This window comes from Meleagris gallopavo, chromosome 5 (genome assembly GCF_905368555.1).
Source record: "Meleagris gallopavo chromosome 5, MGAL_WU_HG_1.1, whole genome shotgun sequence".
NCBI lineage: Eukaryota > Metazoa > Chordata > Aves > Galliformes > Phasianidae > Meleagris > Meleagris gallopavo.
This window is the reverse complement of record NC_139408.1, coordinates 28391941-28408386: the sequence shown is the minus strand read 5'-3', so window position 1 is coordinate 28408386 and position 16446 is coordinate 28391941. Positions and strand designations below refer to the sequence as shown.

Sequence of the window (16446 nt, the reverse complement as noted above, 5' to 3'; positions counted from 1 at the left end):
TGTAAGAATGGCTTTTCCCTGTAGTTTACAAGTTCTCAAGTTGCAAAAAGGAAAGTGCTACAGTCTAAAATCAAATAAGGGAGAATTTCTTTCAACATCAAAAAGCTGCGTTTGGGTTACAATTTCTCCATTATTATTAAAACTTGTCTTGTGCCAGGAAACAGGAGCCAAAGTTAGCTCTTATCAGTTGAGATGTACAGTACCATTCTGCCTGAAATAAGTGCTCACTCACCCAGACATCAACTGTATGGTTACCTGCAGGATGAAAAAGCAGTGCTTACCTGGAATGTTTGGGACCCTTCACCTCTGACAATTTGGCATGAGGAATTTAGCTCCATCTGCCCTTGTGGTTTGCGGATAACATCACTCTGGGGAAAGAAAAGCAAACAAATTTTTAAGTAGGAAGAAATTACATGGGTTGCAAAGTAGTTAAATACAGCAGTAAATAAATGCTTGTGCAGGTTGAAATCTGAAAAGAACAGAGGTTGAAGATTGCAACAGTGTGATCCCTTTACAGTAGTGAAATAAATCTCCTTAGCAGTGACAGACAATACAGCAAGGGTAAAAGCAACAAGTAGCGTCTAAGGAATCTCATATTGGACATTAGGAAAAAAAAATCAACAGCAATAAAACTTTCTCACTAGGAAGGCAAGACAACTCAAATTAGGTGTCCAGATTTAATGACTTTCCACCTTTGGAACTTTTAAGACTCAGCTAAAGAAAGCCATGGCTGGTTTGGTCTATAGTTGGTGATAGTTCACCTTCAGGGCGCATCTTCCAGAATTCCCTTGCAAACAACAGTGGATTCTTTTCATGTATTAAATTATGTATGTATGTTATACATGTACAGTTTACTTGTAAATCATGATAGATAAACATAGCAGAAATAAAGATGATTGTGCACTAGGGTGTATTTTTGTACTGTCAGAATATGATGGAGAAAAAAAGTTGGAAATATATTTTATCATTGTTTCTGACTGTCTGGGAACTGTTTGATCACAGCCTGAACCAGTGATTGAGCACCTGGTGAAGAGGGTGGTAAGCCCTGGGATCACAGCTGAAAGCAATTCGCCTCTGTGACCATAAGAGGTGAACCTAGGTCCACTCCTCCATAATCTCATTTAAGGGCTGGTAGTCAAGGGGAAAATATTTCTATTTGGAGATAATTTCCTTCTGAGAGCTTTTCACTGTGTTCTTGCCTTTGAGACAGGGTAAGCTATTCCTTTCTTTTTTTTTTTTTTTTTTTTTTTTAATAGCTTATTGTCTTATTCCTATTTTATGTGTAGCTTTGTTCAAGGGGAGAAAAAAATAGGGAAGGTGAATATTCCTAAATTAATTCTCTAGAACTACAATAAGGTAACTTCACTTAGGATGCTTCCAAGTTATAAAAATATTTGGAAGGGTTTGAATGCTCTCTTGATATCCTTTCATTGATCACTGTAAGGGAAAACATTCCATATAAAAACTTATTTTAAATTGTATCCTACTTTCCTAATGCCTCCTCATCAATTTGGTAGGCTGTGAAATTAGAAAACTTGGCTTTCCCTTCAGTGAAAGCTTTTTTTTCTTTCTTTCTTTCTTTTTTTTTTTTTTTTTTTCCCCCTCTCCTCAAAGCCCCACATATTGACTTAGTAAGTACTGTGCTCTCCTGGTATTTTCCTTTATTTTCATCCTAAACCTTACCAAACAGTATGCCTTCTTTAGTCATCTATACAGAGTCAACCAGAGGCATCAAACACCTGCGTCTTTGAACAGCCCTCCATCTCCCAGAAGCTACATCTCCAAGATTTCCTGCCTGAGCAAATAATCCATAGTTGAACATGTGGGTGGAACACAAAACTCTCTGACAGGATGCTTTGTGGTAAGCTTAGCCACAGCTGCACATTCTGCCAGTGCTGTCTGGAACCAATTTAGCAGCCAGCCTTCCTTCTGTGCTTCCTCACACAGGTAAGTATCTCTGTGACTCACCGGAGACTTATAGTACATGATTTGTCTGTTTCTTAGTACAAACCATCGTCTCTTCCACATCTTCACCTGGCTGCCCATTTTCAGCAAGTAACCTGATTTCTCAATGGGTTCCTGGAGGTAAAAGAGCAAAGTAGGATTACCATGAACCTCTCAAAACACAAAGAAAAGCATGAAATTGAGCTCAAACATTTGCTGTATCTTCTTCACATTCCTCTTTACTCTGCCAGATGGAATTAGCAGCCATCCAATGTCAGTGATCTTCACTTAGTTTGGAAAAAAAAGCCCTATACCAAGTGTGTCCAACTGTTTGACTTGCCTGAGCCACGTATAAAATATATAATTAATATATATATGTAATAAAACTACTTCTAATTTTTAATTAAAATATTAAAAGAAGGCAACAAAAATGCTAAACTAGTGGGGTATTTGATCTAGTTTTGTGAAACTAATGCACAGATCAGCTTTTTTTTTTTTTTCCTCACACTGAAGATACTTGTTTAACTCTTTTAAATGGCCAGTCAAGTTCACTAAAACTGCTAAAGCTGTGAGTCATTTTAATCACAGAAGAGTAGGGGCTGGGATGGTCTTCAAGACATCATTGAATTCAATCCCCTGCTAATGCAGATCCCCTAGAATAGGTTGCATAGATAGGTATCAAGATGGATCTTGAATATTTCCACAGAAGCAAGCTCCACAACTTCTCTAGGTAACCTGTTCCAGTGCTTCATCACCCGTACCATTAATAAGTTCTTCCACGTGTTTGCATGGAACTTCCTGTGTTTTAAGCCATTGCTACTTGTCTTATCGCTACACACTACTGAGAAGAGCCTGGCCACATCCATCTGCTTCCCAACTTCCTTCAGATATTTATAAGTATCACCACAGCATGATGTTTAAGTGAAGAAGTCGCTATCCTTTCTTCTTCCTTTGAATTTCCAAACTTGCTTAGTCATAAAGGTATAAGGCTGTCACTAAAGGAAAATATGACTTCAAAAATACCATACAGATCATCAGGAAGGAATACAGTCCTCAGTGCTTATACTTTTCTCTTACAGTGCAAATTCCACCATCAGTGGAATATGATGATGTCCGTTGTAGCTTGTGTTCTGGCTCTGAGTAGTCACCATCCAAGGAGTAGGCATCAGGAGGGACAGCATAGTCACTTTCAGAGCTCACTGAGGACATAGAAACACCTGTTAAAAACGAAAGGAAAAAATTATAGCTAGGTAGAAGCAGGCACAGGTGTAACAGGTATTTGATACTGCATACTTCTAAAAAATTGAGTTCACCATTAAAGTTTCATTGCTCAATAACACATTATATCAGAAGTTGAAATTCAAAGCACACTAACCAAACTTCTGAGACTATTCTTTTTGTAGGAAAATAAGCTTTCTGTGAATGTTTCATCATTGGTGGGCATTGCTTACTCATCACAACAAATGTTAAGCCCACACGTAATGAGGTTATACTTTATTGACTGCAAATTGTAAATAAATTTCTACTCTAGGATCCAGTTTAGCCTCTCCAGAAAGGGAAAACTGCCCTAGCCAGGACACAAATTACTTGATGCCTCTCGAAGGTAAGAAAACTTTGTTTACTTTTCAATTAATTATCAGTAAGTGACAGATTTAAAAAAAAAAATTAAAAAAATCTTTAATGTGTCAATATTAACTTGCTTACAAGGAGAACTCATAAAAGGGAAGGGTCTAGAGCACAAGACTTATGAGGAGCAGCTGAGGGAACTGAGATTGTTTAGGCTGGAGAAGGCTCAGAGGAGGCCTTGTCATACTCTACAACTACTTAAAGGGAGGTAGCAAGATAGTGGTCAGCCTTTTCTAGCAGGTAACAGTGACAAGATGAGAAGGGATGGCCTCAGGTTGCACCAGGGGAGGTTCAGGTTGGATATAAGCAAAAATTTCTCAGAAAGGGTGGTAGGCACTGGAATGGGCTGCCTAGGGAGATGGTTGAGTCGCTGATCCTGTAGGTGTTCAATAAGCACTTAGGTATTGTACTAAGGGACATGGTTTAGTGGGGAAATACTGATGGTAGGTGGATGGTTGGACTAGATGATCTTGGAGGTCTCTTCCAACTTTGGTGATTCTATGATTCTGTGAAAAGCTATCAATGTTCCACTGTATGATGAATTTGAGGAATAATCCTTACCATCATCTTAACTTAGCAATTGTCTGGATAGAAAGCTGCTAGCAGCAAATTCCATCTAAGAGGGCAGGTTTCTGTTGAGTAGTTGTTGATGTCTTCATGCATGCTGTGAGAACTCGCATTTGCCTGTGTGCCACTGATGACGTTGTTCAGGACAATTTGTGGGGAGAACACATGTGCTGCTCAGTAGCAAAACTCCCACTTTACCTCTTTTTGTTGCACGAGGGCTGCCTGGCACACTAGCTTTCCTGTTTTCAGATTCAGCAGCAGAATTCCTGAAGCTGGCACGGGAACCACAATCATCATCAGAGCCTGAAGACTCATCTAAGAAAGGCACGTTGCTGATCTGTGTGGCTTTCTGGAAAACAGACCTATACGGTCAGCATGTGAGGGAGGAGTTTCTCCAAGACAATCCCTGTTCACACTGCTTTGACCAATACTGTTCCAGGGCTCCTTATTTTTCACCCTTTCACATTCTAGGCTACAACCACTATCACTACTAGGTTTCTACAATCTCATGGTGCAAGTTGCAACTTCCTGTACCAAAACTTGCTGAAGCATTCTGTATTTCCTTATAAATTTATCATTTCCTGTTCCTTCTACATTCTTTTGATCTCCACTCTTTAGCATTCTTTAATTTTCTTTTCCTCTCTGCACAGCTTCAATCCATACTAATTCAAACTAGTGGTAGCCCTGGCCCACGCTTTTCATAAGAGGGAAAACTGAAATAACTGCTTACCCCTTCAATGTAGTGTAGACTGGAACCGTGATGTTTCTATAGATGAGACAGGTAAATGGCCCAGAAGCTGAATATGAGAAATTTGAAACTAGAAAAATTCAGAGAGAGAACAACAACAACAACAAAATCTAATGGTGAAATGAAACAGGTTTTAATGAAGAGGTACACATATGTTTGTACCTCGTGTAGCCACTTGGAACACAATGAAAGACTGCCATCCTGGACTGTTTGGCCTCAGAAAGCCTAGAGGATGCGTTACTTGTTACATACTACTATCAGAGGCACCTGCAATGCTCCTTTCATTTAGCCTGTAATATGTCTAACCCCCCCCATGCTCCCGATGGTGTGATGGCAGTAGAGCAAACCAATTCTGAACAGGTTAAACCCAAAATGGGCAATTTGTTCCCTGCTTCACTGGGAACTTTTTCATGGCTACCTTTCCTAGCTCACAAACAGGGAAAAGTAACAGTGAAATCACGTGGCCAAAAGCATGTCCCTGACACACAGGGCCAGAACAGTTTCAGTAAAAGAGAGAGAATGGAATCCCCTGAAGATGTTACTGAATACAGGGGCTTAAACAGCTCAGCAACAGTCATTGCCCTTTCTTTCTCTGTTACGGTTATCTGTTAAATCAAATTTACTTTGAAAAAAGGCAAGTAACTGAAGAAATGTAAATGGCCAGTTGTTCAGGTCCCTACACTGTCACTGTAATTGCTCTCTAAGAATGGATCTTGTCTAGAACTTACAACAGCTTGGAGTGTCATTCACAGTGGCCACTTCAGACATCCTCATGCCAGACTTGGCCACAGCATAGATTCGGCTCTCCTGGAACAATACAATACCATGAACAGCAATGGTCAGATAAAACACCAGTCCTGCAAAAAAGAAGTGCTCATGTCACAGGATCACATATCCCTTTTGGGCAGGAAGGAATGGCACTCCAAGAAAAATTGTTCCATTCCAGCAGATGTTGGGTAAGTAACTGTTAGGGGAAATATGCATACGTGTAATTCCCTGAATCACAACAGATTTGGTGGACAAGAGTGCTGGAGGTGACAATTGCAAAACGGAGCACATACATAAAATTGTAAATAAGTAACTACATCTCAGCTTAGAATCGTTTTTTTTTCCTCTTCTTTTATAAACAATGCATTGAAATAATCAAGAACAACTCTAAAACAGGATAATTTATTGAGCCACCACCTGCAAAGGATTTCTCTTCTCCGATAAGGGAATGCAGGAAACACCTAGAATGATCTTGATGACCTTGTGACTTAGCTACAGCAACATAAAGAACTTTCAGTTCTAAAGATCTTCACAAATTATTTTCAATGGAGGAAACTTAAACCTGTAACTAAAAGCAAAGTTCCAACTAAAACATTAACCAATGTAAAATTGATAGAATCAAGGCTGGAAATCTAAATCCTCTTGCTGCTCCTTATAATGTACAATCACTATCAAGTGTCAGGCAACACGTGCATATACGTTACAGTACCTGATGACTGTTAAGTTGAGCATGCCAAAAAACAGAAGTAACAGGCTTAGTATTATTTCTATATTTAAGCAGTGTTATTCAATCTCTAATGAAATACATGCATTTTTTCCCCCAGATACTATTCAGGATACAAAATCACAGAGAGTGGCTAAGGCTGGCAAGAACCTCTGGGTCCATCAGGCTCAACTCCTGTTCCTTCAGGAGCATCCAGAAGGCGGTTCTCAGGCCTAAGTCTAGGTGGCTTCTGAACATCTCCAAGGAGGAGACCCCACAGCCTCTGGGCAGCCTGTGCCAGTGCTCCATCACCTGCACAGAAAAGAACTGCTTCTCAGTGTTCAGTCAATCTTTAAATCTTCTGTGTTCCAGTTTGTGCCCACTGCCTCATGTCCTGTCACAAAAGAGCACCAAAGAGCTTGGATCCATCTTCTTTGCACTCTCCTTTCAGGTATTTATGCACATTGGAAAGATCTCCCAAGCCTTCTCCCTCAGCCTAAGGGACGTTCCTGTCCCTTAACCATTTTATTAGGCCTTCACTGGACTTGCTTCAGCAGCACAGTACTCCAGGTAAGGATCATCTGCCTCAGCCAGCTGTCAGTGCTGTTCCTAATGCATCCTAGGATACCACTGACTTTGGCCACAGGGACACGCTGCTGGCTCATGGCAGCCTGATGTCCTGGTCCTTATTTGCAGAGCTGCTTTCCAGCAGGTCAGCCCCAGGCTTTTTATTCCTTCCTGTGAGCAGGATTCTGCACTTTGTTGAATTTCAAGAGGTTCCTCTCAGCCTAGCTCTTCAGTCTGTCAAGATCCTTCTGAATGGCAGCACAGCACCCTGTGGCACCACCCACTCCACTCAGTTTCAGCAGCAAACTAGCTGAGGAGAAGCTTTATCACTTCAACCAAGTCACTTAATGATTAATCTATTAATCTATTTAATAATCATACTAAGATACACTTCCATGATTCTGTTCTGAAGAGAAAATACTGGATTTTCTCATAAACTTTTCTTTCACTATGCTGTCAAGTTTTGTTCCCAACATGGTTCCATATGGACTGAATACAGGGAAGTTCTTTCAGAAAAACAGCTGCCTATACTGGGATTTAAACTGATATCATAAAGGACACATCCAAAGATCAAAAATTAAGATTTCATAGTAAAAATATTATAAAACATGAGAAATAACACTGCACCTTCAATTTGCATCTTCAATAAGCCACTTGTTTGTCAACACCTTTAAAAAAGCAAATTGAAAAGAATGGAATTATCTCCTAGGATACTATATTGATTTTTACCAAGTATCAGTATCAGCTGGATTGACAGATTAGCAAAAGGAAAGCCATCTGAATGAAATATTAAGAACATGACAACAGAACTAAGGATAAAGTTTCGATGACTCATAAGGATGAAACACAATGCAACACTTCTTGACTTTCTTTTTTTTTTCTCTTTACTCATTTTTTTTTTTTACTCATTTACCTGTCCGTATCTTGAGAACTCTTTTTCTTTGACTATTTTTTTCTTATAAAGGGACAAGAATAAGAAAACTATCAATGGAAGTAACATGCCCCATGATTGAAACTGTCAGAATAAGTGGTTCAGAAATGAAATCTATGTCCCCAGGAAACAGTTGTCTGATATCAAAAGCTGCTCTATTTAGCCACTGGGCACCTCTCAAAGATGAACAGCACCTCTTGGACTGTTGTCCCTGCATTTCTTACCCAGGAAGGAAATCTGTGCAGAGGTGGTGTGGGAGGTTTACCTCCTGGTTCAAGGACGCCAGCCTTAGAACTCACAACTTCTCTCTGTTCTGTAGGTAAGTGGTTAATCTCACACATTCCAGCTTCTTCCCTCACCAGGCCAGCTTCTGTCTCCATCTTCTCCAGCACTGCATCATCATCAATGTCTGTCTCCTCCACTGGCCTGTGATAGACTGGAGAATCTTTTATGGGCTGGAAGGTGCTAGCCTCGAAGCTCATTACACGACAGGAAGAACTAGTACCTGACTGTGGTTGACTGTAATGTCTTTTGGCTAGTTGGATACTGTCTCTTGGTATACTGGGAGTTCGTATTTTTGGAAAGGTCATACTTGTGCTAAGTCCACGTTCTCTCTCTGGACAGGTGGAACATGCTGTAACGGCAGATGCTGACACAACTAGGGGTGGCTCAGCAGTTTGAAGATGGCCCTCAAAGATGCTCATTATTTCTCCTGAGAAAGAAGAATCTAAACAGTGGGAGTGGAACCTGGCACTCAAATCATCAGGGAAGCTGGCTCTGTCCAAAGTCACTTGTTTCAAGGTGCTCACAGTGCTATGGTTACTCTCTAAAGATGACTGGAAAGTCAAAGCCCCTAGGAGTTTTGTGGGCTCGGTCGGAGGGTCCAGTGACGTGAGATCGGAACACCCCAGCCTGTGTTCTGAGCTTATGGCTGAGAACGTGTCTTTCTCTGTGGAGAGATTCCAGCTTGATGGGTCAGCCAAGAGCTTCAGTGTGTTCTGGGAAAGCAGAGATTTATCCTCTCCATCCTCAGTAAAGTTATCACTGGCCAGGACTATGTTTGTTGTTGAAAGAACGTGTTTGGTCAATCCCGTCTGACACGCCTGTCTGAAAGCAGGTGCAAGGAGCCTAGATTTCTGGTCTATCTTCTCAGGATAAGAGACCTGTGATGCTCTGGGCTTCAGAGAATTACAGCTCCAAAGAGACTCCAAAGGAGGAATGCTGGTCATATCTATGACGAAGGAGAATACATGGTTAGGGCATTCAAATTTTTTACCATAAAAAATGTTTCTTGCTAATGTAATTTGTTGCAGTTGTATTTCAGTAGCAGCCATATCAGGACAGGCTAGAGGAGAAACTCTGACCTAATTAGAACTATAGCCATCTCTCTTCCACAGGGACAGTTGTAAGAGAAGCGTTAAATATTTAGAATGGTACAGAAAAGATGATTAGGAAATGATTAAATGATTAATCACAGTTTCTTACAGAAATGGAATTAAGAGATACCTAATGAAATTAGAAGGCAGTGTGTTTGAAATTCACAAAAGAAAGGTTGCAGGTTTTTTTGTTTGTTTGCTTGCTTTTTATTGTTGTTTATTTTTTCTCCCCAGTCAACCAGAAGACAAGATACTGACCTAGACAAGCTTTCAGTTTAACCCAATAGAGTAGTTGTTTATTTCTTACTCTTATCCATATTCATGTCTCTTCTGTTAGAATTGCTCCGGTTGGAAAAGACTTCAAGATCATCAAGTCCAACCACAACCTAACCATACCACCCTAACTAATGTCCCTCTGCTAAATCATGTCCCTGAGCACCACATCGAAACAGTTTTTAATCACATCTAGGAATGGTGAGTCAGCTACCTCCCTGGGGAGCCTATTCCAGTGCTTAACAACCCTTGCAGTAAAGATGTTTTTCCTGATATCCAACCTAAACTTACCCTGGCACAACTTGAAGCCATTTCCCCTTGTCCTGTCACCAGTGAGAAGAGACCAACCCCGCTCTTAAGACAGACATAAGGAAATGCACCTGTCTACACAATGTTCTGTCAAAAATCATGTAGGTGGCCCAGAATACTGGTTAACGTGGATCTTTTGTCTTCAGTCCTTCCATTCATTTCTACTGAATGAGAACTTTAGAGGATGAGAAAGTGTGGATACAACTTTGAGTAGCAGAGGGTATTATTTATCCAAGAAACCTATGCTAAAGCCCTGCACATTTTCTGTGGCTCTTGCTCACCATAGCAAGCTCCTGTGGTATCTCACTGGATACTATAAACTCAGACCTTTATTTTCTAGTACTAAGCTTAAGAAAGAACACCACAACCAACCACGTTGTAGGTTCAGTCTTTCTTCTATACCATTAGAACAGGGACAACAAACCTCAAGGAGCAGCCATGCCTGAAGAGGAAATTGAGGGGAGGCTTCATGGTGGCCTACAGCTTTCTCATGATGGGAGTGGAAAGGCAGGTGCTGATTTCTTCTCTCTGGTGACAGCAACAGGACTTAAGAGAACAGCATGGAGCTGTGTTAAGGGAGGCTCAGGTGGGGACAAGGTTCTTCACCAAAGTGTGTTCAGGCACTGGAACAGGCTCCCCAGGGCAATGATCTAAAGTCTGCCAGAGTTCAAGCAGCATTTGGACAGCATTCTCAGACATAGGGGTTGGGTGGTCCTATGTGGAACCATGAGAGGGACTCAGCGATCCTTGTGGGTCTCTTCAACTCAGGACGTATTCTGATTAAACAACAGTGCATCTGTGCCAACACTTCTGCAAGGCTGAAAGAAAACTGGGAAGAAAAACTCCCCGAATCTCCCTGGGCCAGGCACATCTGTGTTTTGGTGGTGTTTTTTTGTTTGTTTGTTTGTTTTCTGTTAATCTGAAACCTAGAAGTCTAAAGCTTTGCCATTTTAATCTTTGGTTATGATAAAGTCCTATTTCATTTTATCATGTCTAATCTTCTCAACTACTCTTTTCTAGACTACTAGAAATTTCTGGGAGTTTAGCTATTATACATAATTTCCTGTAAGATGGGATGTGCTGTTCATCACTTAGTGATTTTCACTGACCTTAGCATTTATATACTGCCTTATTGAAAAGCAGCAAGCCATAACATGCTGTATAATTTGCATAAAGCTGTGCACATATTACTAAAAGTGCTGCCTGAACAAACTCCACAGGCATTGTTTAAACTCCAGAGAGATTTAAGAGGAAGTAGAAATACACCGAAGACACAAAGTAACAAAGGGAAGCACAAGCAGCAGAATAAATCACTGTTAATTGTGGAGAGGCCAAAGCCCACTTTTGGAAATACAGCTGAGAAAAAGACAACCGTCAGAGCTGTTTTGACTTTGGCAAGCGAATCCCAAGAAACTGGATGCTAACAAAGCTATTTCTAACACGCAGACCTGACATGCGTTTTGGTTAGACTGAAAAAAGGCCATTCATTTTAAGTAATATTGATGCTTTTGCAGCTTGCTAGATGTGACAGTAAACGAAGCAGAAAAGCTCTTACTATTAGCATGGCAAGCAAAAAGATTTGTCCCTCTGCAGGGGCCTCTGAATTTAGCCTGGCACGGTGAGACCAGTGGGGAACAGGGTAGAACTATTTACTGCCCAGAGCGCTGGGCTACAGGGAACACTTAATACCAGATTATTAACGCAGCTTACCAGCCATTCACTTTTTGTAAACAGCTAGAGCCAGAGGGGATGAGAAAAACCCAGCCAATAAAGCATTTAGCTAGAAACATGGTGGGATTTAGAAGGAATCTTGCCCTATTATTTATGGAGTAATGGGAATGCCAGAAAAAGATTTCTGCAGGAAAGAAGTACCCCCTGCCTGCATGCCCCACGAAGTTCTGAAAATTAGCTCATCTTAGGTGATCAAACCAAGCACAGTGAAAAAAAGAAAGAAAAAAGTAAGAAGATGGTAAATATTTTCCTCTTTAAAATGTGTTGCAACAAAATCTGCTGATTTCAAATTCTGGAGACTGAAGATCTCCATCTATCCTTCCTTCAGGAACCACAAAAATATGAATTGCTTTTTTCACCCCAACCTGATAGCAAAGAAGAACTTAGCTTAGAAAGGCAGATAAGACAGCTGCTGCCTTGGCCCATTCACTATTCAGTTACCCAATTCAGATGTCAGCAGAGGTGGCCGGCCACTGGAGATGAGGATGCTCCACATGAGAAAGTGAAGTGAACCACCTCAGATGTTTCTATCCTGCACCGCTGATATTTTCCTATGAAGTGCTTTTAATTCAGGATCTCAGTGGTTTACTTCATTGGCAAAATGGGAAGTCTACATTCAATCCTTCATGGAAAACCAATTAAGAGTATTTTAAGGCAGATAACATTGTTATTCCCATTTTAAAAATAGATCCTTTGAAAAACAGAACAACTATACTTCTTGCTCAATGATGTAAGTGTTCGTTTCTTACAAAGGAACCCAGGAAAGCTGACTTCTACTTGAGATGGTTAGTAGGCTACAACACCAGGTGAATGCAATTACCTTGCAGTGTGTCCTGAAGGGCTTCAATTTGCTCAGTCAACCTCTGATTACAGTTTTTCAGATGGTAATTTTCTAGCTCAAGCTATGAAACAACAATAACAAAAACTGAAAATTAATGCATAATGTGTATGTGCTTGTGTTCCTCTACACAGAACAAGTCTTCAACTTTACTTACATTCAAGTATCTGAACAGGAAAATGGAAAAAATTAGGTGAATTCTACCAGTCACCTCCTCCTCAGCAGCTCTACTTACACTTACCTGCACTTTCTCAAATCGTCTCTGTCTATTTGTACTTCTCAGATAGATCTTTTAGTTTTGTTTTCTGCTGTTTATCACTTATTCCCATTTCAGAAATAACTGTTATGAAAGAGAATCAAATAACAGCACTTTTCCTCTTATCCTGTATGTGTAAAACATAAATCCCCACCTGCTCTAAAAGACCAAAGAAAAAAAAAAGGTTATACATTTGCAATTTTGCCTTATGTCTGTAAAGGAATCGTTAGATCGTGGCCTCAACTGGAGATTGAGCACCTGGTGCCGGAATAGGCTGGCCCAGGAAGCACAGGTGCAAACAATTTATGTGGGGTCCACTGTCCCTCCTTTCCCAGGCTCCTTTAAGGGCTAGCTTCTAAAGGGAGAATATCTCCTAGATGAAGTCTATTTCCTTAAAAAGAGTGTTCCATAGCTAGAGAACTTTATTGCTAGCTGGGTGAGTTATTTATTTATTTATTTATTTATTTTTAATGTGTATGTCTATTAGTATTTCTAATGATGCTTTGCCTGATATTTTAAAGAATTTGTCAGAAGAAGTTTTACTGCTTTGTAGGACAATCAATGTCTTTGTGTGAAGCATATCATTGTACAATCTTGAGCACAACAATAGTGCACCCAAAGGGGCTTAATTTTTGATGAAATTAAGGCTGAAACTGTACTTGCGGTGCTTTCTAGAGTACTTCATCTGCAATGTAGATATTAAGTCCTTCTGTCACCTATCAGTTACATGTGTATGGTGTGCTCCTAGGATCATCACACAGCATGATCTTATTGCCAATAAAGACACAAGATGAATGCATAGTCCTGGATTCACAGCAGTTCATTTCAAGTCAACCCCTGGGTTTCCCTTAGGTTACATCAGCCAGTAATGTAGGTGCCCCGTAAGTTACCTCATATAGGCGAATTTAAAAAGTAGCAAAGTTTTCAAGCACACAACTACAGAGGTAATCTAATGAGTTTCTGGAATCATATCTCAGCATAACTAATGTCCACAAAGACTACTACTTTCAACTCCAACAAGTATTTTTTTATTTCTTTCTGGCGTAAATTCTGAAATGCATGGCTTTCCATTAGAATGAAAAAGAAAGGCTGGATAGACTCAACTAAGGCATATTTAAACCTGAGTGATGACCCATTGCTAGCTTTTCATTGCTCTAAAGAGTATTGAATTGCACCCAAATGAAGATGTATGTCCACAGGATGGTTAAACATGAGAGCATAGGTATGAAAGAATGTTAGGTAGAACAACAGGGATATAGTGTGTCGTGGATGGCAAACTATGGAAGAACAAAGAGTAATGTTTGTGTTACAGCTGCTTTGTCAGGAAGAAACACAGAAACTGCAATCTCAGAAAAGAGGAGAGTTAGAGGAAAACCGTGGAAAAGCTATTTGTGTTTAGTCAATGTAACAACATTCCACAGAGCCTGTGTTTGGGCACTAGTGACTTAGCAGTCATTCATAGTTTGTCTAAATCATTAAAATAACCCTCAGGGGTGACTCCATTCCTGTAGTTGAATGTGTGCACTGGGGAGAAAAAAGGCTGAGACTCTCTGGCAGACTGACTGTCTTCAAACTATTGTTCCTATAGAAGAGCATACAGGCAATGCAGCCGCTGCATCTAGCCATAGGCCTTGAAACTTGGTAGCAGGCTGCAGACTCACCTCTTTCAGCTTAAATGTTACCCACTCTTTAATCTTGGCAGCTTTCTCTTGAATGATTTTGGCTTCCTCAGTCCTCAGTTGTTTCTGTGCCAAAAAAAAAAAAAAAAAAAGGATTCTATGCATTAGGCTGGTACAACTATCAGTATTCTCAGTGGGTTACTGCATGAGTTGCTCACTGACAATCCTATTATAAACGTAAAACTTAAAACCCCTGTTTGGACATTACTATCTAGCTGACCACTGAAAATCAAGTTCTTTAAGTCACCTTATGTAGTCCCTGGAGTCAAATTCATAGGATTATTTTAAGAGCCTGTTGTGAAATAGCAAGCCTAGCTTACGTAATGATTGCCCAGCTCCCATGGTTTTAAGTAGTCTTCCAAATTTTCCTGTTTTAGGTGGTTTTGCAGTGTTGAGCATCTGTAGTGTCCTTCCTCTCACCACCCCACCCTACGAATTACACCCTGCTGGCTGTGGTTAATAAAGAATTAAGCAGTGCCAGAACGTGATTCATAAAACAGTGTAATTCTTGCAAGCAAAAGCAATTCATTTGCTGCAAGTACTTGTGTAGAGTACGGATACTAAAGACATAAGATGGAAACTAACACAAACAAATTATTAGTAATGTGCCATGTTCTCTTTGAGAAAGTAGATAAAATGAGTAAACAGATCTAAAAAGCTTAAGAATCTGATCTTGAAACAGTGAGATCTGCCAGGATGTTTTTTGTTGGTAGAAGTAGTTGTATGTTTACATATTGATGAAAGCAGTTTCTATTCTACGAAGAAGTGTTATGGAAATACTTTTGACTTGTACAATGAACGTTTTTCTCTCGAGTATCTGATTGAGCAGCATTACTATGTTACTTTTGCAGCTGTGTTTTCTCAGCTGCATTTTTCTCCTTTTCTGAGAATTTATTCTGCAAGGCACTAGATAGGTACTATTGTCACCTGAAGCCTTCTGTTTATCTCCTCTATGTGTTCATCAGGAGCACTGTCACAGAAAGACCTCCTGTTACATTGTGATTTAAATGACTACAAGGAGAAACTAGTACTAGAGACATGGCAGGGAGGGGGAATATAATCTGTATGATATATTCAGCCTTTAATTTCTTTCCTTAAATGGACAAAAAGTAATAGTTGATGTTAGCAGTTGATGTTGACTTTTATTATTTTTTATTTAATTTTTCTTTTATTTACTGATGTGTACAAATATCAATTATGAAAACAGAAGTTAATGTCTTTTTTCTTGTGTGGTTTTTTGTTTTGTTTTGTTTTTTGTTTAAAAAAAAAAAAACAAAACACAACACCTGAAGAACGTAAGTTCAGTTACTGGAACTACTGTGATTATATGGAGTTCATTACGTTTCCAACATCTTAGCATCACTCTTGATCACTACACGTTTTTAGTCACCATAGCTGCACATTTAAAAGCTTTTATTCAAATGTGCTTCCTGATCTTTAAACAAACCCTGGTAACGCTATGGGCAGTGATAAAATTTGTAGTAGAGCACAATGAAATAAATGTAATCTAATCACATGCTTCAAGAGGAGGATTTATTTAGTTGTTTTTTTTTTTTTCCTCTCTGAACATAGCTCTGTGTGTTCCTAATTATCAGGTGTCAGTCTTTGCTAGAGTAATAACATTATACATGACTGTTGATCTGAAATGATCAAACAAATATAGTGGATTTACTATAGTCCTCTGAATAAAAATCATATAGTTATGCTTTTGAATCCCTAATAATTCAGGAAGTAAGTGACAAGTGATTCAGAATATTGCTATACTACACAGTGAAATACAAAACCAGTATTTCATTTAGGGTCCTAAACCAGACTAGCAACATTATGACAGCATTGTGATAGAGCTTAGTAAGCCCTGTCTCCAAGCAGAACCAATTTGCTCAGGCACAGCACCCACAGATGCAGTTATTGTGCCTGAATATCCAGGAGCAGTTAGGGATTCATTATGTCCCATGCTATTGTGCGGTGCAGACATGACCTCAGTGTCCTTTTATTAATACTGTGAACTCTACAGCTTTCCCCAACCTGGTGAAAGCAAATAGAATGGCAACGTTACAGCACCAAATGAACTTCCAGAACTCCCACCATCTCATTCCACTTTGAAATTAAACCAGTGACCCAGAGAGAGCA

The 16446-nt window shown here is 39.8% G+C and overlaps 1 protein-coding gene across 1 annotated transcript in view; it reads right to left on the bottom strand.

Annotated features, from left to right (window-relative positions):
* Positions 1-16446, bottom strand: part of PLEKHH1 (pleckstrin homology, MyTH4 and FERM domain containing H1) — a 53810-nt gene that overhangs the window by 19813 nt on the left and 17551 nt on the right. Inside the window, 9 exon segments of the mRNA XM_085224986.1 lie at positions 282-368; positions 1969-2079; positions 3022-3161; positions 4336-4487; positions 4868-4934; positions 5614-5692; positions 8079-9085; positions 12364-12445; positions 14299-14382. Coding sequence (XP_085081112.1) covers positions 282-368; positions 1969-2079; positions 3022-3161; positions 4336-4487; positions 4868-4934; positions 5614-5692; positions 8079-9085; positions 12364-12445; positions 14299-14382 — 1809 coding nt within the window.